The 24,267-nt window shown below is 38.8% G+C and overlaps 1 protein-coding gene across 1 annotated transcript; it reads right to left on the minus strand.

The window, feature by feature from the left end:
* Positions 1-44: 44 nt before the first annotated feature.
* Positions 45-24,230, minus strand: scfd1 (sec1 family domain containing 1). Its single transcript, XM_036593105.1, has 25 exons — positions 24,132-24,230; positions 22,733-22,803; positions 22,538-22,626; positions 22,352-22,442; positions 22,070-22,192; positions 19,020-19,107; positions 17,084-17,173; positions 16,433-16,488; positions 15,230-15,315; positions 14,692-14,791; positions 12,858-12,997; positions 12,161-12,251; positions 11,973-12,046; positions 11,662-11,743; positions 11,435-11,531; positions 10,597-10,667; positions 7,366-7,445; positions 7,177-7,239; positions 6,996-7,071; positions 5,149-5,202; positions 2,129-2,181; positions 1,813-1,846; positions 1,060-1,125; positions 887-955; positions 45-263 (listed from the first exon to the last, which is right to left on the minus strand). The coding sequence occupies exons 1-25, from the start codon at positions 24,160-24,162 to the stop codon at positions 240-242; spliced, it is 1,899 nt and encodes a 632-aa protein (XP_036448998.1). The 5' UTR covers positions 24,163-24,230; the 3' UTR covers positions 45-239.
* Between the last annotated feature and the right edge of the window lie 37 nt (positions 24,231-24,267).

Below are 24,267 nucleotides of genomic sequence, written 5' to 3' on the forward strand. Positions count from 1 at the left end.
GCTGGACCAGAATATGGGCAAGAATTGCACAGAAACAAGGAGACTATTTGTGTAAGACTGTTAAACTTTATTGTTGAAAGTGTTAGCTATGTGATTTCATTAAATAACAGTAAACTAAACATTATAAAGTACATTATCAGCAATTCCATGGTTAGAAGGACAATGTTGTATAAATGGAGAGGTTCTGATTGCAGATTTGAATGCTGGAAAAAGGGCCCTGGGCGTAATCTTAAAGCTTGCTACTTCTGACCCAGTTGGGAGAGCTGTGGAGAAATGAGAGCAATGAGAGAAACGAGAGCAAACTGATCAAGCATGTCACCACACTGAAGTGAGATTCAATTAATTATTTTTTTTTAAACAAACAAAATCAAACAGTGTGAATTACTGCACTAGGTGGTATTTTTGCCAACACTTTGCATAGCTTTGCATGCCTAAGGAAAATGATACAGAGTGGAGGAGACATGATATAATTAGTTATTCATGCAGAGAATTAGAGGATAGTATATTTACTGGTAATGCAGGTGAGGACAAAAATGGGCAAAACCAGCTGAAAATATTTACTGAAGGACTGACACGTTATGACTTGATGTCAACTTTGTTAAGACAAAGTGCACTGAGGAAGATTAGCTTAGGGGAGCAAAAAGCATTCCAGCACCCTCAAAGCAGTGTCGTCCCAGTGCTCTCTGTCAGTGACAGTTCATTTTTAATGGGTTTAGTCCATGAATGTGAAATATTCTTGTTACTTGTCATTCTCAGCTTAACTGTGACGCAAACTGTCACACCAGGGCAGCCATACTTTTAGTTAAAACTGATCAACTTTTCCTGACAAATGGTTTGTTTTTTTTAATGGTGGTGCAGTCTTGTACATGCTGAGTAGGGTAAATACCTGTTTCATGAACTGTGTTGCACTGAACAGCTCACTGCAGCCATACATCACTCTTTTACCCTGCTTGGCCTGCAAAAAAATACATAAATAAATAAAAATCACCATATTATTCTTATATAATGCGCACAATATTCCTCCAGGACAAAGTGTCATTCAGCACTGTAAGAGCATACCTTTGCGTAGTCAACAAGATTTTGATATTCTATATAATTGCCCCCACCAACAACAAAGACAATGGCCTGTAAAATAACACAGAGACATCAGATGCTTAATCATTATATAAATAAAAGATTTAATGCAAAAAAAGTTAGTGCAACACAAATGTTAGTGCAAAACAGGATGCGAGGCCCTGAGCTACCATTAACTTTCCAGGCCTCTTAATTAGCTGCTATGCAGCAGGGCCTAATCCAGAGCTCAGGACAGAAGGCTGAAGGCCATCTGTACTGCCTAAACACAGATTAACACCCAGACCCTGCCAGAGTATAGAATTTAGGTGCCATAATCGCCCATATACAACATCTTGAAAAAAGTTCCCTTAAACTGAAATCAAAACTCTTTAATCCTCTTTCACTTCCCCCTCGTTCCAGCCCATCTATGATTGAATGAAATGCTCAGCTAGCTCAGAGACTCCATAATATCTTCACTTGGAAATACGTCAGGCCGTGTGATGAAAATGCATTAAGAGTTCAGATTCATGTTGCCTTTACATTACAAAAATTTCAAAAAGTATTTGTTTTGTTTTGATAAAGTGACTAAAAGGTTACTGCCTTCTGAAAAAATGCTGCTGTATAAGTATTTCTCTAGGCGCTATCCTTATATAGGTATCTAAGTTATGCTTAAATCTCGAATAATACATCTTTAATCTAGCCACTCTGCCCTAACAGTAATTATCTACCCATTAGCTACTATCAATTATTCAAGCTTACCTCCTGAAATGGGTTCTTGTTCCTTGGAATGGAGCTGGGAAAGTAAATTGTATAGAGGAGTTAATTCATCCTCATTAGTAGTGAGTGAATACAGCTAATAAAATAACATTTGTTTTACTCTAAATATTCTGAGGTGGAAAATTACAGTTCAACTTTGTTACATACAAATCAGACATGAGGCAAAGACACAACTGAGTTTAAATTCCTACCATGATTAAATGGCTCTATCATAATATTTGAATAATGCCGGATCAGATAAAATACACAGATAAAATGGAATTGGTTCCAAAAACTACTCCAAACTATAGGATCCTACCTTTCACTACCGCGAAGCATCTTTGGGTCAAAGTATCTGTAGTCATCTGTCTCCTGCAAAAACACAGCAAAAATCAGGCATCACGAAACACATGGACAAATTAACAGCTACAAAAATCCCACTCTCATCAGTCTGCATTAAAGCCTTATCAAGAAGCTAATGCTTCCCGGCAACCATTTTTTCAGGGGTGATGACCCTCAAATTGCAGAATCCTGCAGAAAAACTCAGACGCTACCGTCCCGTTTATTTCCGCAAAATTTGAGAGAGCTGTCTCTGGAGACAGCGGCCGATGGCTTTGGTCCTCCTCACTCATCCTCCCTACTGGCCGCGGCCAAGCCTGTCTCCTCTCCCACAGGACCTCAGTCAGCCTAGCCTGGCAGGCCTGCCGCTCCCGCACATACTTTACCACAAGAAGAAATACTTTGCCGTCAGCTCACTGAAAGAGGAGCACTATGGGTGCTTCCAAAGGGCTAAATGCTCCAGATTTTTGTGCTATCAGTTTACCCCTTTGCTGGGCAATGGCTAACACTAATCACAAGTCGGGAACACAGCTCTTAGAGCCTGGTACTATTGTTTTCGCGGCCACTCCAGGTCCATTACACGTGTCTCTGTGAGGACCATCTGAGGAGGGGGCAAAGGCAGTAGAATCTGGATAGCTCTCTACCTCTGCTTTTCCTAACAAGAGCTGTATTGTACGGTGCTCTGTAACTCCAGTAGCTGAGAAAATGATAATATTGTTATGTCCGATTCAAGTGTATGGACAGGGGGATGCCGGTTTTGGGCAGAAGCACTTCCAGTCTGTAATGAGATCTGGTAATCTGTCTGCCAGAGCTTTTTGAAAGAGTGAGGAACATCAGAGAGAAGCTGAGGATGTTTTAGAAGAAAATAACTTCTTTGTGTCGCAGAGAGATGGAGAGAGCAGGAAAAGAGTGGGTTAGTAGTATATAAACGACACTCTACAAGAGATAAGATGTTAGCAAGGTGATAAAGTTCCAGAAATAAGACATTACAGGGGGAGGCCATCAAATTTGTTGAAAAAGTGTCTAGGGAGTCTCATGCTTCTAGACAGCATTCTCTAGAACTCTTATTTCAGAAGACTTCCAGAAGTCTTATTATTGGAAGGGTGTCGAAAATTTGCCACATCATATCCTCTTTGCACAGTTCCACATTTATAAAAGATCAGCATCAGTCATTCCCCCCACACAACCTCGGCAGTTAGAGACATTTTCAAAGGCAGACTTTTCCTTCAAAATGGTCCAACAACAACTTGAAACAAACCAGTGTGCTAAAGGGGAATTTCGCTACCAACACAAGGCTCATGGGATACAGGGGGACTTTGGGAACTTGCTTGACCAAACCCACCCAGTTTAAAAAGATCCGTTTTTGTTGCATCTGGATTTAAGGAACTGTGGTGTTAATAAGGCTAATTCTTCCTGAGATGTATAAGATCTACATGCAGGTGAAGAGCATTAGACATAACCATGGCAGTCTTTGTTTGTTTAATTTCCAGTCAAAACATCCAGTAAGTTATTTATGTTTTTGGAAGATATATCTGAGGAGATTAGATATAAGATAATTCACTTGCATAAGGAAGGGGAAGTAAAGTCAAATAAAAGAAAACTAATTGAAAAAACAGGAGTTTCCAGAACTGCAGTTCAAAAAATTATTTAAAAATATACAGAAAATTGGACTCTTAACAACCATGCAAGACCTGGTAGACCACCAAAACTGTCACCATCTTATAAACAGTATTTAAAGCTTTCATCTTTGAGAGAGAGGAGAAAATCAAACTCCACTTTTGCGTCAAGATCTGAAAAATCTATGCATGTTTCTGTCCGTCCTTCACTGTGAGAAAACTACTTAACGCTACATGCCTGTAAGGATGTGTAGCTGTCATGAAGCCGTTACTGAGAAAAGGAAACAGACGAAGAAAGAAGAAAATTTGCAAAACAAACAAGAATCTGCTGTTCTCAGAACAATGGACTGACCACCCTGGAGTCCAGATCTCAACATTACTGAATGTGTTTATTTGGTTTGTAAGAAGCAGAAAATTCAACCAATTCTAAGATGGAACTTTGCAGGTGTGCAAAAAAAAAAATCACTGCAGAGCTCTTTGAAAAACTGAAAGCGAGACTCCAGAAAATAATGGAGGCTGTATATATTTTTATTACTGATACTTAATCTCTGGTTTGACTGAATATTATTGGTTGTCACTGATTTTGACACAGTACTGTATGTACACCAGGATACTGATCAAACGACTATTAATCTATTAGAGTGGGTTGGATGGAAATGTGGCCGGCTGCAGGCAACCTACAAAGCAAGTAAGTATTATTTTCATCAGCTCTTTATTGCACTGCATGCTGTTCTTAGCTTCTTATTCTCGTCTTTTGCTAGTTTGGTCTTGGCTGCTTATAGACTTAAACATGTTTAATACACACATTAAGCATTCAGAATCCAGAGGGGTTCATACTTTGGGAACACGCATGCAGAAGAGGCTTTTTAAGAGTTTGCAACTTTGCTTTGTTTTAGATGAGCTAATGGAACACTTCCAAATCCCTGAGCTCCAGAAACTTAATACTTTAGTGTCTGCTCACTGTAAGCTCTCTCCCCTCCCCTCACTTCTCTTCTCCCCTCCCTTTCCCCTGCCCTCTCCGCTCTCTCTCTGCAGGTGTTCCCCTGGTTGAGACAGTACGCATTAACAGTGCAGATCAGATTTCCTGGTCTGAGCCCTTTCTGTGTACTGAAAGAACCTCTTCACTGCTCTGAACAGGGCTATTTCAGTGTCTTAAAGCAATACAGACTATACACACTAATGCAACCGGGCAGCAGAGGGATACAAAATGCCATGCTGAAATGCAGAGGCTGGTCAGATTCTACTTTTCCTTTGGTAACGCACAAATGCAGCCACAAGGTGGCAGTCTGACAGGTTTAGAACTCATCATAATTATTAAATTAGGTGTCTTGCGCAATAACAACAGGAATGTCTGCAGTGTCTGAGGTGGAGGAATAAGGCTCACCGGATTTGATTTCACGTCCATCAAGTTGTCCAAGATCCGAGTAACGGGCAAATTCTGTAAAAGGCAAAAAGAAGAAATTCGCAATTAATCAATAACTGGAAAATAAATACAGAACAAAAAGTCAAAGTGGACCAGTTACCATTCCAAGAACATCAAGCAAGTCATTTATTAAGGTAGACTTACAATTTCTCCATTAACATGCATTCACATTCTTTTTGTCCTACAGCTGAAGAATTTTGTAGCTCTGCTGCACTTTTCAAAAGCTCATGGAGCTTTGTGGTGAAACTGATGTAACTATATAATATTTTTACAGCTTACTTGACAAGCTGATAACATAAAGTGACATGTCTATAATAGTCGCAAATAATCTTATCTTGAGCATCCCAAGCCAACTAACAGTAGTCAAAGACTGGGAACTACTTTATTTACTACAACACTTTTCAATCTTAAATAACTTAGGTAACATGTAAACAAGCAGCCCAGCTAAGAACAACTTTATCTTGACTACAAGAGAATATATACTGACCTATTTTAGGCTCACATTCTTCTCTGGACTAAGATTAACTTTTGAGAAAAGGAAACTGTCAAATCAGCTTGAAACTGGCAGATGACCTTGGTTGGAATATAAATGCAATGTAGGTTGAGCACAATTACATCAAATTTGATATACATTTATTTATAAAAGTACTTTAAATAGCGCAGTCTGTAAGGAACTGGACAGTGTTGTTTTAACTCTGGGTTCAGCACATTTGAGCACAATATATATGAAGTGAAACAAAGATTACAGAAAGTTTAAAAAAGGCAGAATGTCAGTAATCTGAAGGCACTTACTTCTATACTAGTAAACAATATAGGTGACTTAACTAGCCAAGAGCCTTTTTGGACCTGAAAATAAAATCAGTAGCTACTTTTGTATTATGTTCAGGAAACTGCCCTGCTGTAAAGTACACTATTTATGGTAATCTACACCACAAAGTATATACTCTCACTGGTCACTTTATTAGGTACACCTACCTTAATTAAGTATATCTACCTTGTATCTACACTCTTTGCCCATTTTACCACTTCCACCTCCCATATAGGTGCACTTTGTAGTTCTACAGTTACAGACTGTTGTCCATCTTTTCCTCTGCATAATTCGTTGGCCTCCCTTCACCCTGTTCACCAATGATCAAGACCGTCACAGGACCACCACAGAGCAGGTGCTATTTGGGAGGTGGATCATTCTCAGCACTGCAGTGATAATGACATGGTAGTGGCAAGGTGGTAATATGTGTATGTGCTGCACAGAATGGATGCTGGGGTTTATAAACAGGTCAGTGTCATTGCTGGACTATTATCCAGCCAACAGTGTCCACTGGCTAGAAACTAGAAGACTAGAGTATGACTAACACAAACTGCGGCAAGGCTGACCAAGAAGCAATTAAGCAGCCAACTGTACAATCACTTATTGCTTAAATAAATAAGATATTCACTTTTGCAAGACAAACTGAAGTATAAATAAGGCTGTGTTCTCCATTAAGTCACTTTCAGTCAGATTCATTAAGTTAAAAATCTGTCAGAATTATTAAGAAAGATTGTAATAAATATTTAGCTGAAAATGGAAACGTCATAGTTCACAACTTTAGAGATTTGTGTTTTTCTTGACATAAGTCTGGAATCACTACCTGAAAAAGATGAGGGACCTTTGGAATAAACAATGCCACCTACTGCAAAAGTTGATGCAGCCAATCCACATGTATTGTTAGATCTTGCACTAGCAGCTGAGAGCTACTTGGGAAAGCAAACACATTTAAGGGATTGCCCCCTCGACAACTCTTCAGCTGCAACAGTGGGTTTGTACTCACATGTTGTTTTAAGACCAAATTCTTCACCCCTTCCATAACAAATTGTGAGCCAGTGTTCATCACCCTAGAGAAGAGACTGAGAAACAACACACAGGTGATTTTAAATCTTTGAATTTGCAACACTTGTCGCATTAACAAAATGGTAAATCTTCTAAAAATTTAATTTGGTGTAGCTTTATACCCCATTGGTTTCACTCCACTGTTGCCATAATTGGCCGGTGCTGCAGCCATCTTCGTGAAAGCTCTGGAAAACATATTACGTCAGTTGCAAAGCTACTGTTCTTATTATTTATTCGTTGAATTTACTGCAGTTACTATGAAATTGTGATGGTATGTTATGAAGTGTTTGCTGACACTGGCCAGAACTCACTTCCACTGCTTTATGTAGTTCAAGGGGGAGAGGTCACAGCCAGCGTCAATCAGAGCCTTCTTATACTGCTCAAGATCTCCCTGCAAAAGACAAAATGTCTGAGATTCAAAGAAATATATTCATTCCACATTCTTATCGAAGGAAAAAAAAACATCTGAGATCGGAGAGGCATACTATTTACCTAACTACGTAATGACGGATTTGAGATAGATCACTAGCTATTAGGGTTCCGTCAGCACCCTTCTATATGAAGGATGAGGATAAACCCTGAGTCCTCTTAGAGAAACTGGAGTCTAGACCACATTCGTGTGGAGGCCATTTTGATTTCACCAACATCATTACTGACTCAGAAAACAAACAACAAAATGGCTGAATCCAAGTAAAGGACTAGCCAACAATAATTCACCAGGGTCCAGAAGGAGGCAGATGAAAGGAAGGACACCACAAGTCGTGGAAAAAGATTTCCTGTTCGACTTTAGCTGTCAGCCCTTTAAACACACAATCCCCCTTTGGAGATGACATGCTTCAACAGCCTGCACTGATCAACATGATAGTCATGAGACAGCAGGGTCCTGTACCCACAGTACTGGTCAGAACACTTCCTCTGCTGAGTAGGACCTAGGTTTCAGAGGTAATCTGTGGTCACTGCTGCGGAGGCAGCAATGCCTGGACATAGGCCAGTCAGGGGTCATCCACATCCCAGCTTGGTCCCTTGGCGCCATCCTCCTACCTCTGAAGAGCGGAGGGAACTCACACTGTCATACTTGTGGTTGGTTAAGTAACGTCCAACAGGAGAGACTTTGCCATGAGCCGAACAATCCTGCATTATCAGGCTACAAGAGTAATAATGCTTGGCCATGGCATCAAAGGGTGTCAGTGTTCCTCAAATCTGCGCCACATGTGTCCCATAGAACAAGAAGGCTTTTGAGGATGGTCTGAAAGTACTGTTTAAGAGCGCAGACAGGGTATCGCAGGAGCATTCATGCTGTGTTTGGCTCAGTGCTGTCCTACACACTGAAATCCATGCGTCTACCACTAATTAGAATAAACCGCCGCATTACCGAAAGTGCACACCAGGACAGTGTACCACAAGCCATCACTGCAAACATTAGGTTGCTAAGGGCCCAGATGATCTGAGGAGACTGTTATAGGGCATTTTTCCCTAGTAAAACTAATAATAGTTTTCCTGTTTCACACATACTACCGCTGCGTGACACAAGGCACCGTGACTGCTACAGCTTGCAGGCTATTCATACATACAGTGTTTGCGCTGCAACAGCAAGCATATACTTAATATCATGTTATTAAGATCATGATCAGTTTGTTTTCCCTCAGCAGTTTTCTGACTTTCTGACTAAAAGTTTTGTCTTTAGTAGCAACCAATCATCGTAACTTGGTGTTAACTTGAGCATCCCATGTCAACTGACTTAAAGGGGAACTGTGATTTATCGCAGCTCCTCTGATGAATCCTCACATAAGCTATGAGTTCTTTGTTGACACCAACTGACGCAACGCCGCCTACCAACACAAAATGAAAGGCGTGCAGGGTGAAGAAGTACATGCAGGGTGTTGTAAGGGAAAAAATTAGTACCCAAAGAAAATGTATTTTTTCAAATTTAGCAGTATTTTACCATTATCAGTGTGACATATAAAAACTTATAAGACACATGTATGTTCACTGGACATTTTGGATAGCAGATAAAATGGTCATATTTGTAGTGCAGACATAATGATGTCTGGTTCCTAGAAGGGTTAAAAGATTAATCGTTTTTATATCATAATCACAATTTAAGCGAGTGCAATTTCCAAATCGCAAGAGCTGTAATTTAAAAAAAAAATCTAGCCTACATTATCAAAAGTGCTGTCCTAAGTTTTAAGAGGGAAAATTTAACCAAACATAGAACTTGAGAACTGTCTGTAGATAAGGTGGACCAATCAGAGGGAACTGAACCTCTATGTTTTGTGAAATCACAACCACAATTTACTGGCAGTCTGGCACACTACATTAAGGGCTCAAGCCTAGTAAAGGTCGATATTCTGGTCTTGTCAAAAAAAAAAGCCCTGAACCTTAATTCATACAATATAATTTAAATCTCAATTGCACTATTTTATCTAAATCGTTCAGCCCTAGTTCCTAGTACTACAATGGTGAACAATTCTGACTCTGTAAATTTCTCTAGAGAGGCGCATTTCACATCAAACCACTCTGAATGATTTTGTTTACATCCAAACCATTGATTGATTAATTTTGTTAGATCGGTGGTACGAGTGGATCAGATCTGCTGGAGTTTTTAAACACTCCACTCACTGTCCACTCGATTAGACACTCCTACCTTGTCAGTCCACCTTGTACATGTAAAGCCAGAGACGATAGCTCATCTGCTGCTGCACAGTTTGTGTTGGTCATCCTCTAGTCCTTCATCAGTGGTCACAGGATGCTGCCCACAGGACACTTTTGGCTGTATATTTTTGGTTGGTGGACTATTCTCAGTCCAGCAGTTACACTGAGATGTTTAAAAACTCCAGCAGCACTGCTGTGTCTTATCCACTCAGACTAGCACAACACACACTAACATAGCACCACCATGTCAGTGTTACTGCAGTGCTGAGAATGATCCACCACCCAAATAGTGCTCTGTGAGGGTTCATGGGGGTCCTAACCACTGAAGAACAGGTTAAAAGGGGGCTAACAAAGTATGCCGAGAAACAGATGGACTACAGTCTGTAATTGTAGAATTACAAAGTGCACCTATATAGTAAGTGGGGCTGATAAAATAGACAATGAATGTAGAAACAAGGAGGTGGTCATAATGTTATGCCTGATCAGATTATATATACAGATCTACTGGTATGCAGCAGGAAAATATTTAGCTGGTATTCTGTTCGATAACAGGCTGTAGAATTTTTTTTTATGCTTTTATTTAGGTTGCTGTTTTATTTTCATTGGTTTTCATGGATTATTTCACCGTATTTTGCCATGCACCACACAGAAAAACTAGGCTCTGTGCCTGTTTTCTAAAATACTGTGCCACTTCAGTGCTGTTACTGGGAAGTGCACATGCAATGAGCGCAATGCTCACACAGGCAAGGTGAACTCTTAGACCTCTTAATTAGAGTGCCAGAATGAACAGCTAGATGTTTTACGTCACTCATGCCACACAGAGGTAGTATGTGTGAAACAGGCCTAACAAATCTTAATGCTGCGAAGGTGGTAGAGGTAAGGGGTCTTACCTCAGAAGGGGGCTGCTGGGAGGTGATGTAGTAGATGAGGAAGAGTCTAATCTTATCCTCCGGGGTTCCAGCTAACAACAAAAAGTAAAGCGTATCCATTAAGGTTTCCTGTCCAGTAACAATTCACATGGTTTATTTTAAGAGCAGGGTGAACTCCACTGTGAGAAGCAAGCAAGTTTTTCATGCTCTTAAAAACACCGAAATCCAAGGTCAGTGACTCCACAGAACAATGAAACTCTGTATAGTTTAAAAACTTGGCAAGCTATTGTTAATTATTATTATAGTTAGCGTCTGTGTATCAGCTTGTGTACTCATCAGAAACCTATGAACCTAAAGAGCCTGGGGAGATCAAGACATAAAAGTCTTCAAAAAAAACCACAATGTTGGCGAGAGAGAAAACGCATTCTGTCCTCTGTTAGCATCACAGAGTGTCTTTAAAGCTGACCGCTTCTCTCCAAGGACAAGATGTATTTCAGGAGGCTAATTCTGGGGAAGAAAACTGGATGAAGAAGAAGGTGGAACAGATGCCTAGTAAGGGACTGGGGCATAAGTTACTTAAACATTTTCTTTCATTTGATCTTGTATGACTGAATGGCTCTTGGAAGTTTAACATCATGTACAGAATAGGCAACTGTCATAGATAAAATAGGCAAACTGTCAATGAATAGAACAGGCAAATGCTTATTAAATGGTAGCATAGTGTCAGTTACCAATTATTGCATTGTAATTATACAGTCATTACACAGTCTGCAGTTTCAGAAAAAAAAACAGAGCAAGAGAATAGAAAACCAACAGAAAAGCAAGAGAAGCCTATGATGAACATGTCATAGAGCCTCACCGTCAGGGTCACTGATAATGTCCAGAAGGGATTTGTCCATAGTGGACTTGCTCATTAGTTTCTCCTCATACTCAAAGTACACATCCAGCTTGCGAGACTGTGGACAGACCATACAGATCAGTCAATAGTCAGGGAACAATAGACAGCGGGCCTTGCGGAAATCATGGTACATGCTGAGACAATGTAATCCAAGAGATGAATAAAATTTTTTCTTGTAGAAAACTTACCTTGATGTGGTCCAAAACTGCTGTGGCAACGTTGGTGTGGAGGTCAATCAGTCTCTTCTTCTCTAGGAGCTCAGGAAGAGAACTGTTTGGAGAAAGGAACACTTTGTTTCCTGAGAGCCTACATTCTGTAGGTCAGACAACAGGACTATCTACCACATACATATGCCACAAATCTCATGAAACACAACAAAATGCTAAATCTAAAGTTACAAATAATGCTACATGTGAGTGAGAGGACACTAAAATTTATGCACGGTTTTCTCATGCTATCCATCATGGCTTTTTTGGTGCTGTGCCAAACCCAGTCTTACCTAACAGCTGAGGTAAGTTTGGCAGTGTTATCCGACAACATGCTAATGGCTCCCTCATCCTCCCCTTCTAAGCCCTTTGGAGAAAACCAAAATGTCAGTGGTGCTACTTCAGAAATGCAATAGTCTATGTAGAAGCCATCCAGTGTTAGTCCATGAGGCAGCATTTGAATTAGGGATTTTATACCTACCATGATGCTCTTGAGACGCTTGACCTCGTCTTCTTGAGCTCTGTAAGTATCCAACTCCTCCTGCACCGATTCGGCAACCTCAGGAAATGGGCTGAAAAAGTGAACATGACAACCACTCAGCTCTGACATTTTGCACCAAAGTGCATTTAAAGTAATATATCACCAAAATATGTCACAAAAATGCTCAAGTGGATGCTTGTAAATGAGTGGAGACCAGTTAGTATGATCTGATTCCCCTAACAGTAACAGATTAAATGTAACTAATGGTTAAAACTGGGAACCTTTCTATAATTTATTTATTTTGGGTGGAACATTCATTTAAGCTCTTATACTATAATAAAACTAAAACATTAAAAAGATCATTTAGGATCTATCTAGCTATGTTTGTCCACTTGAATTTAACTGAAGCAGGGACTTTTGGAGCCCATAATCCATTCTACCTCACAGAGTAAAGAGCTTTTAAACAGCATCCAAAACATTCCATCCACCATCTTCATGAGTCCTTAAAATCAAATGATACAAGGCAGCTTTTCTGTGCTTACCCAAGTTATTAAAATATCCCTTTCTCCATTTCTGGACTTTCTCTGTGATTTCTTCAGAAGTACCCCACTCTATTCTTTTAGACTATGGACAAATCAAACTCTGCAGCATATCAGTCTATGGTGAGATCCAAGATTCAGTAACAGTAGCTACTCACCTTCCTTTGTGCTTTTGCCAAAACTTGTCAGCAGCAGTGAGATCATAGCTTTTCTTATTCTTCTTTTTGGGTCGAGCCCCTGCTGGGCTAGCCTCTGACCCTGGAGACTCCTCCAGACTGACCCTATTCAGGTGGAGGTCCTGACACACACACACACACACACACACACACACACACACACACACACACACACACACACACAATACCATGGCATGGTACAATATTAGATGTTACACACAGGGTATGAGCAAGTTTTACTGTATATCTTCATACTTCTACATTACACTTCTAGTCACATATTTCAAGTATTTTTAGACTAATTCCATCATCATAAGTTGGCATTTGCTAAATGAATGAGCTTCAGTCATTAGCTGAATTTTTTTGTTGTTGTTGCATAGAGGGCTTATGGAATTTTTAAATCCTGGACTTCGCATAGGGGTGGTCGGTATGACAATACTGTGTCAATATCGTGATAGTTTACATGATAATATGCTTTTCTGAGCACATTGGAGGTATTGTCAATAATAAAAGTGCACTAACCTATTCCATGTTTCAATACAACGAGATCATACAGTTCATTATATTCTCAGTTTTGATAGTATTTTTGAACTACTGTTTTTGGGTGGTTTTACATTGCAGATTCAAAAACAACAACGGACCCAAATAGAAACTAGTGGAACCAAACTTAATTGTCTTGTCATTAATTTTATGCCACTGTAAAGGGTCTAATTTGGCAAATTAGCTACCTTTCTTTTGGAAACAATATACTGCACTGTTTTGTGTTCACACACTAACATGTTTACAATTACACAGAACCAAGTGCAGAATCAAAGCTTATATTTTTCCTTGGCAAGTATGCAAATATGAGCAAAAATGCTAATAGCATCAGCTTCCTATTTAGCTTACCTTAGCAAACTGTTTACATATAAAAAAAAACAAATCTAAAAACATAGCAAGTGACGCATCAACATACCATCCTAGTTTACATTCTGGTGCACTTATTGGTGATGCAATAGTGCTTGGTGACTTTATTTTCACTTGGAAGATAAAAGAATTTGCTAATCAGATGTCTGTTTCAGCCACAAAGAGTTTCCAAAGGTAAAGGAGAACAACCTCTTGTTGGTACCAATCTTGAACAAGTACTAAAAACAATAAAACTGGAATCTTTGGTACTGGTCCGATGGCCAATCGAGAAAGCACAGTTCCCGTTTTCTGGTGCCAAAGTTTTAATACTTCGTGTAAAAACACTCGTAGCCTGTTCCGACATATCAGACCTCATTACAAAATAAATAGAAAAAAATAAAAAAGTAAAATATCATGATACATATCATACATTGAGAAACACAAATATTGTGATATTATAATTTTACCATATCGTCCACCCCTACCATATCACCTCACTCTAGCCTCATAACATCTTGGAAATATCCATGACATATTCATAACAATGGTTGTCATCATAAAGATGAAAGAGTAAGACAAAAGAAGCATTCCAACTTCACAATAATTTTAGCCCTGTGGAGAACTGGAGGCCTGCTTTATTAGGACAAAATCATTTTCATAGGGCTTCTGGAAAAATAACAAAGTATTTATGTTCATTGGCACACACCAACAACTTGGTGCGTACATTCCACACTTCATGAAACCTCTTTGTCATCCATACGATAACTGCAATAATTTTATCTTTCCATATGTTGCAACTTGGAAGTAACTGCAATTTCCATTTCATGGAGGAAAAAATAGTATACTTAAGAGAAACTGGGACCCATGTCAGCATAAACAAACGCTATGGGCCTAATAATGGTTACTATTAGTGTCTTTTGGGTCTTCTTACCAGGACGTCATGAATGAGGGCTTGGTAGGTCCATGTGTGATGGAGTGGGGTGGCAAGATCCAGGTTGCGGTCAGCAAGAACAAATAACGGCCTCTGGAAACTAGAGAGAGAGAGAAAGAGAGACAGAAAAAAATGAAAGAAAAGAAAATAGAACAAAACAAAACAAAGCACAACAAATGATTAATCTCTCCCCCTCTGGGCTTTCAGCTCCAGCAATGAAACCAATCTCTCTTTCTGGATTTGTCCCTGAGCTTCCCAGGGATGGGAGCTGGGTACTGAGGGAGGATGGACTGGAAGGCCAGCAGGGGAAAAGATTTCTTTGTAATTTAAGTTGAAGCTCCAGCGAGCACACAGAGTATGTGGGTAAGAGCTAGCAGGGCTTGTGGAGTTTCTTAGGGGCTTATGTCCTGGATATTTAATTTTTGTACATAAAAGTAATGGAATGAATACTTAGCAAAGGTTTATAACTTAAGCTCATGTGAATGTTAATCTCGTCAGATGTTCTGTGCATCTGAGTGTGGGCATGTGTGTCTCTCACCTGAACTGGCCAGCGCCCATGGTATCTCCGGTAAACAGGCTGTTGCGAGCATCTCGCAAATTCTCCCTCAGTTTCTTGTCAAGTTTCTGTTGAGAAGAAATGATAAGATCTTTATAACGTTTTCATGAAAAAGTGCACCAAGTACAATGCAAAAAACAGAACACTTTTCCTTTGTCTCAAATCAAGTGCTTGCAATGTGAAGTAGCCACTTTCAGTGCAAGTAGTGTAACTGGAAAATGAAGCATGATGTGGCGTACTGTTAATACCTGGAAGCTGTACTAGAACTTGTGTTTGACTGATATATTGCATAGCTGATAATACTCTCATTTTTTTTTACCGTTGAATTATATCATAGCAATACAGGCTGAACTTGTGAATCTGAACACAAAACAACTTCATGGTAGGTATTACAAAGACAAATAAAATGCACCCAAACCCAACCGTTAGCATGAGAATAACACGATACACACAATAATAACAAAAAGTAGTAAGAAAATAAACAAAATATAAATATAAACTTTAAATATACATATAGAATTATATCAGTCAATATTATCAGTTATCAGAATTTTTAGCCCCTAAAAGCAGTATAAGCCATAACATTTTCATATTGGTTGGGTCTTAACTAGAACTACTGAAAAATTAAGTGGACTGATGCACACCGTTTGCACTCCATGGCCCCTGGCTGTTACATATAGTGGTAGGGGAGGAGCCAGGAGAGTTTGTTGCAGTTTAAAATTTTAAATGCGAGTGTCTTTGAGTTTCAATAACTGCATTTATTTCTGTATAGTGTAAAACATGAGTGCTAAAAAACCCAGGCGCTAGAGAGAGAAGTACATAGTATATAGTACATGTGCATAATATATAGTATAAGAATATAGTGCAAAGACACACAGTGTGGGGTACAAACAAAAAACTAACTGAACAACAAAAAGCACAACATTGGCACAATTAATTGTACCAATTGGTTGAGACTTGACAACTTAACTGAAAGTCTCAAATATGATGAGAACTGCTGCACATTTGACTGGTAAAAATCTGCAGCTTTTTTGCTCACAAACACCATACAACACACAGACATGAGCAGCAGCTGGCCTCCAATACTCAGAAGAAAACTGCTTCTATAATTCCTCAGGGACAAGGAGAAGACAAAGATTCCACAGAGTGGCTTTCATGGCATGGCAGGTGAGATTTGCAGCTTACCACGGCTACCATTTCAGCCGCGTTCCCTCTTGGACATCGGATTATTGGGACAGCACCTAGGAAAACAGGAAATCTCAGTTGCTTGCCAAAAGCAGGGCACATTATCCCTAAGCACACAAAAATGTTCCAAAGGCTCAATTGTTCTTACATTTCATCTATAGTGCTAATATTGAAGATCCAGGCTAAACCAAACACATTTAATGTGTGCTCTGCTACTCTGCTAACAGTCTGCTAGATTCTGCACTTAACATTTTTGATTAATAAAATTATAAGATTCACTCATAAAAGTCATTAAAGCCTTTTAACTGAAGTGTTAGTTAGCTTTTTAATAGTAAACATTAAAACATCTAATATAAAGCAGTAAATGTAGCATGTTAACCAGAGAAAATATAAATGTCAAATACAACATAATCTATCCAAAGTATAACACATTCATTCCATCTCACACACTTTTACACTTTGTGCCATTTCACAGCTTATTACTGAGGAGAACTGCAAAATATTAAGAGGAAATGCTGCCATCTAGTGCCATCTAATCCTACTATTAGAAAAGTCAAGCGATCAGCGTCAGTGTTCCGAGTTGAGTGCGGTTTTCAAAATGCAGGCTTGGATTTCCCCACTATATGCACAACAGTATAATAAACTGCTTACCGAGAGTCACAAAGTAGCAGAAAAGGCCGTCCACAATGGTGTCCATTATAGCCTCCATCTCTGTGTCCATGATATCTGGTTTATTTATCGCTGAAAGAGGAGCGGTAGTTTTGTTTGTCACTGAGTCAACACTTTCTTTCATGTTTCTTTCAAGTTCATAAGGTCAACAACACCACAAACAATGTTTACAAATAGGTAAATAATTCGCCAAGTACACCAAAACCCAGTTCATATGTGTGTGTGTGTGTGTGTGTGAGTATGTCTTTTGAACTGGGTTTTCACGTATGTTTTCTGAAATTGGTACAATTCCAGCTCACAACCAAACACTAAATTCTTTCAGAGTTACATGTTTCTCTCTCAGATCCTCATTTTAACAAATCTCTCAAACTGATGAGGAACAAAGCTGTAAATGACCTTCTAAACCTTTACGATCTGTCAGAGGGGCCCAACAAAGACCAAAATGACGTTTTTGAAACATACGTGTTCAGTTAAATTAGGAAGTGTTTTGTTTTCATGTGTTTGTCCTTTTTCCTCTAGTCAAGCACAAAATAGGGAATCAAAGTAAAGTTCTAAAGAAGCTCCTTCTGCCCATTTCAGTACTCGTTTTAACACGCCTTCGTCCACTTGGCCTTGTCATTCCCTCTCAGGTTGATCCCTGATGCCACCTTAACAGCCGCTCCATTTCTTTATTTGCTGAATTGAAGCGTGAGCTCTCGGAAGGGTGAGGAACTGAGTGAACACAAGTGTCAACTTCAGCAGCAGAAAATGCCCAGAAATCACTGCGACCTGAAGCATTTCCCTTGTTAAACCCGAAAAGAACTGCAGACAAATCTGTTTATGCCATAGCTGTAAACATTTCAAAAGCATAACATTCAATTTGCTGGGCTTTAGATTACAAACTATCTAATTCTATGTGTGCCACAATTGTTGGCACCCCTATAAATTCTTAAGAGTGAAGTCTAACTGAAGTATATTTCCATCTGAACATCTAGGAATACTTAAATCATCAGCCATGACTTCCTGATTGACCGGGGAATATATATGAAATTAAACACAGGGCAAATTCTCTCAGTCATCCATCACTATAAGAAAGACCAGAAAAAAACAGCAGAAGTTTATGACAAAAGGTAGTTGAGCAGCACAAATCAGGAAACGGCTACAAAAAAAACAGCTAAACAGTTGAAAATGCCCATTTCCACTATCAGGACAATAATTAAGAAGTATAAACAACTTGAGATGTTAAGAATCTGGAGGACGTATGTCTATACTGACACTACGCATGGTGAGGAGGATGGTTTGAGTTGACAAAGAATTTTCAAAGATCACAGATGGGGAATTGCAGACATTAGTTAGGTCTTGGAATCAGAACGTCTCCCGACCTACAATCAAATGTCACCTACATAACCACAAGTTGTTTGAGAGGGTTGCCAGAACAAGAGAAGAGCTGAAGCAGAGAGTCCACAAGTGTGGACCTCGGCATCTAAAGTATCTGGAGAGGTCCTGTATGGAGGAATGGTCTTACATCGTTTGCCATGTGTTCTCCAGTCTCATTGAGCATTATAGGGGAAGACTCAGAGCTGTTATCTTTACAAAGGGAGGCAGCACAAAGTATTAAATGAAGGGGTGCTAACAACTGCGGCACACAGATTTGAGAAAAATATTTATTTCATGATAGGGTTTTTTTTTTTTAATCACTGAACTTCAAGTAAAGATTACATTTTTGTTAATATTTTGAATGAAAAATCAAAAGGACAAGCAATAAAGAATGTTTTTCACAGCCTGTCATCTAGAGTTTACAAAGAGCACCAACAGCCTCTTGAGTCACTCCAAAAATCCAAAATCCACTTCCCTCAAGGTTTACAATGACTACAATGACTCCTGTTAAAAAGAAAAAGTTTTGAAGTTTGTCTTTTTTAATTGTTAGCAGAAAGCTTACCATGATAGGATATCTGTTCTTTGTTTTGATTGCAGAGGACAAACATGTCATCTTCTAGTGTGATAAAGTTCAAATATTGATCAAAAACCTATGGGAAGACAAAGAAAACTTACATTTACTATACAAATTGACTTTCACTATTCTGCTTTCCAAGAAATAGTTTCAATTGCATCCATGGCAGTGGTTCTTAATATCTGGTCAGTATTAAAGCTTAGTTCTGTACAAATTAGGGCGTAGCCAAAAGTTTTTTTCACAGAGGGCACAACAGCACCTTTGACTTGTTTGACTGAATATGTTTTTACAATGGCTCCTGATGCCACTGTGGTTGATATTATACTAGGATTATTTATTTTACACATTGATTTCTGTTTGCACTACTCGGTCAAACAGTCACTAAATCAGAACCACTAAAACAGTGGCAATAATTCAAAGGAATAATTCCTTTAAAAGATCTTGCATCCATCTATTACCAGAGTTCTCAAAAACTTAAACAGGTGAGTGAAGTGTTTAGGCACTCATAAAAATGATTAATCATTTTAATATTGAAATCAAAATTTGAAACAGTGCAATTTTCAAACCACACGAGCTACAATATTAATTAAATCATACATTATTCAACATTGCTTTAAACTAGCAGCCTGGCACACTACATTCAGCGCTCAAGCCTAAAGTTAAAAAAAATGAGTCATTCCATATCAACTCGCCTAGCCCTCACAGTTCATGTCATGAATTTTCTTGAAAAAAAAAAAATAATAATGTCAAAACTTCTATTAAATTCACACGGGTCCTTGCCAAGCCCACAACATCTCCAGAAGGCTCAACAGCAGTGTCTGGTATACCAGACCCACCCCTCTCCCTATTCATAACAGGTTAGGATACATGTCAATATCAGAGAGGACAACAGACGCACCTCAAGATACACCCAAGTTTGTCTACTGAGAGACTTCCCTACAACAAGCATGCTTTAAGTATGGCCTCTTCAGCTATACCCACGCCCCATTGATGCAGGCTCTAGGTATCCTCTAGGTAATCCATCCTAAAAGTATGTTAAAGTATGCCAGCATAGCAACTTCCAGAACATCTTGCAACACTACGATTAACATCCTTTAGTAGTCTCGCCATACTTAAAGCCACCTAAATCTATGGGGCATAAGAATGGCTGAAGATGGCATACATAGAGCCACCAGCAAACAGGCCTAAGTATAGCTGAAGAACCCTCATGGACTGAAATTCAAACATGCTTGTTGTGGGGAATTCTGTGAAGAGATAATTAATCATTTTTCTGTGTTTTCCTCATTAGATTCATCAATCTTTGCACACGTCGCGCATTCTCTGCATGACTGCACACACCGAACCATAATAAGTTACAATAATCCTTATTAGTCACACAACAGGGAAATTCTCAATGTCCTATCATGAACATGGTTATGCCAGGCACCACTGTTCAGCCTGATATGCCAGGTACCACTGTTCAGCCGCTGTTCAGGGGGGTCTGATATGCCAGGCACCACTGTTCAGCACCACTGTTTAGCACCCCTGTTCAGCCTAGATTTCATAGGCTTAATCCACAAAGGAAGGTGCCCACTTGACAACCCCTGTGAAATATTAACGAAGGCATCTTTGTTGTTGTTAGTGTTATTGAGGATCAGTGTAATGGTCATAGTGCACACTACTGTGTAACATATAGTTTAGGTTGTAAGGTATGTGTACTTGAATCTGACAGTGAGAGGTTTGGCTGCCGTGCCAATAGTACAAGGAATTTAACATATTTTCCTGTGTGTAACTAAAACTGTCCACACACATGGAGCAAGAAGACATCATCCAGTATGCAACCAATCAAGCCATTACAAGCTGTAACTTGCAAATTTCCTGAACCCAATGAGATACAGGCTCAATATGTACAACACAGAGATAGAAAACCGTGAAGCCGACCTGGTACAGATATTTACTTATGAAATAAAAATCACTGAATGTAATATTACAAGTAGTGAAAAGTATGAAAAATTAGCTTTTTCAATAAATTATGTAAAGATGATTTTAACATCTGCAATGAGTATTAACACCTTCTCATAAAAAAAGTTTAAAGCAAATTCAAATTATCTTTCTGTGGATCTGTGGTATTTTTTTTTTTTTTGGGCAGGACCAAATAAGTTCTAGATGTAACAGAACTATATTAATCCTGCACAGAATCAAAAATATGGTTGCAAGAAACTAGTGGATCTATTAATTTTTTGAAAATTAAAGATTCTTTGTTCCAGCAAAAATATTTATTTTTATAATTTGATTACTGTGAAACATTCAGAAACAACGTTTTGCAAGAATACATGTTTCAGATTATGCTTAGGGTTTCTTGGATGTTTACTACAAATTTCAACCCAATATGGTGAAAAATAAGCAACTAATGAGGCTTAGAGTGCACATACAAAGACTTCAGGTATTCATAACTAAAAAGTACTTGGAGTAGAGCTATAGGATCTAGTAAGGCCCCACGAACTTCGATGATATTTTTAAGAAAGTCCATGACATGAACTGGGATGGCTAGCTGAGTTGGTATGGAATGACCCAAATGGATGTGATAATCTTCTAGGTGGGGAAAAAAACTAAAGCTTAATTTATAGAAGATAATTGCATTTAAATTGCAATCACAATATTGTTCAGAAAAATCTGAATTAGATATTTTCACAAAATTGTTTGGCCCTACATTAAGGTGCACAATGAACTGTGGCTATTAGTTTAACAAGGACACACACTGTAACTGATGTGAAGCACTGCTGTTATGAAGCATTAAAGGCTATATGACTGCCAATGATGCCCCTTGTGGAAGATTTTCAGCCTGCTAAATTTGAGTAAGTGAGCAAATCAGTGAGTTGATAGCCAGTTCGAAGAGGTGCTTTGCATCTAAAAACTTACAGAGGCAGTAGTGATATCTACTGTAGATATGCTGAACTTCACTCTCCCAGACAGGTTCTTATTCATTACGCCGGAAATGAGTTTTAAATAATTTTAAAGAAAATAAATCTAAACTTAAATAGTCTTTGAGTATGACTTACTTTGGTCACCTGGTTCACAGCATTTGCTGCAAGAGCTGCACTTGCTATATCCTCCAGTTTGCTTCTGGAGATTGCAGAGATAAAGTTCAGGTAGTAGGACTCATAGAGTTGGTTCCGCAGATCCTAAAAGTTTTAACGTAATCCAGTGAGAAAAATGTTGCAACAGATGAACAAATCTGGCACGATGCTGTCAAAAGTAGTAGAATTACAGGTTTTGAGATGGACTGACAAAGACGCAGTTTACAAAGCAAATTCATTTAACTTCACAGTTTTAACACTTGCCTGACATATCCTGTCTATATTCTCCTCTGTCGGCATCACAAAGTAAACGGCAGGAACATCTGGAATGGGATCTCTGTCTGAATGCAATAATCTGGGAACAAAACAGGAAAGACAATAAGCACAAAATACATACATAGAAATCACAAAATAAATCACAGCAATACCAGATGTACTTCAGCTCCTTACAGGTGAAGAGTGATCCCCATGTCTCTTAACTCTTTCACAGATAGAAGGGGAGAGATGATATCTTGGCCAAAGCGGTCATAAATAAGGACCTAATTAGACAAGAAAACAGAACGGTGAGCTATATGCTATATGCTACTTATAAATAGATGAGATATTCAATAGCCCCTAATATTGTGGACAAGAAAGAGCCACTACCTTCCATACTGGCTCAGCTGCTGTGTTTTTCAAGGGAGGAGCATTGAAGTTCAGCATTCGCTTCAATGCAGCTGAGGAAAAATAAATTAACCATTAGTCATTAATGAAAAATTCAGAAGGACACTGATCAGAGCACAAGCTGCATATAGACAGACTAGGAATTTTATGCTATGCAGCTGGAAACATTAATTTATGATAAATGTAAGAAGACAGCAAAAAGCAACTTAGCTCAGTTATCTTGACAAGTATAAGTGATTATGAGTATAACAACATGAAGCTGCATGGCTATGTGAGTGAGTGCAAAGTAGTCATGTGCCAATATTAAAAATTAATATCACCATACTTCCCTAATTTTTTTGTCGTTTACAATACTATAATGGTTTTGTTTTAAGAAAAAACAATGCATGTATGAGGCAATACATGAATGAGTGTTCTGAATACCATTTTAATTGCAATAATAGCATTGGTGGTTACACATTTTGTGGATAAAACTTTCCTGATGGCTCTTTATGTAATGGCACAGCAGTCTTCTTTCATTTCTGGACTCGTATTTTTTATTTGGCGGTCCTAATGGCATCATGCATTTGATGTCCTCTTGATTTTTTTACACAGGCAAATCATGGACCCTTTAGCACTATAAAAGAATGTCATTGCGACCTCAATCATGAGCTCTGAACGTGCTCAAAACAATAACATAGTTAAAAGCTGTACAAACATTAGCTAAATAAACCAGGGGGTAAGAACGTAACAGCATAGTGGGACATTGTAACTGAACTTTTACATTAACCCGAAATTTGTACTCCTGCCTAACTGTCAGTTATTTCTCAGCTTTTTAAGGTAAAATAGATTTTATAATGTAGGGTTCCTAATTTAGACAGTGAGCGCTCTAGACTTCCAATTTATTGTATGTTTGTGGAGAGTCGTTCCAACAAGAAATTGATAAGGCTTTAGAATCTGCAACCTTTTTTTATAGCAGCTTTAACTTTACCTTCATAACTGTGAAGTGAAATAACGAGTACTATTTCCTCTCTCTAATACAGCTAGCTCAGTAGCCTGTAACGCTAGCTACCTTACAAGTAATTCAGCACAGTAGTTAGCTCTCTACGTATGACAGACATCAGTTTGCTTTTTTAAATACTCAATAATCAAGTTTAAATCAATTATCAGTCTATGCGTATATTCAGTTAATGTTTTCACGACAAAGTACGTGAGTAAACGCTGACTGGCTAGTCAACTCGGCCGTAGAGATATTGACCATAATGCTAGCTGGTTAGCTCCGTGTATGAATTCCTGAGTTCATTATCGGCGGGTTTTACAGAGGCCGCTGATATAAACGTGTGCGTTTAAACACATTCGAATAAATTACACAGCTGGTTAATCTAAAAAGTAATTAACAGACCTGTCTGTTTTTCCCGGATGGACGCCGCCATCTTTACTATTTATGCAGTGATGAGTCGCTGGGTGACGTGGCAGCGCGGGGAAGCAGCAAAGCGCCACCTAACGGCGGAGACAGAAATAAGCGAAAATTCCGCGCC

Source organism: Colossoma macropomum, unplaced genomic scaffold, assembly GCF_904425465.1.
Source record: "Colossoma macropomum unplaced genomic scaffold, Colossoma_macropomum, whole genome shotgun sequence".
Classification (NCBI taxonomy): Eukaryota; Metazoa; Chordata; class Actinopteri; order Characiformes; family Serrasalmidae; genus Colossoma; species Colossoma macropomum.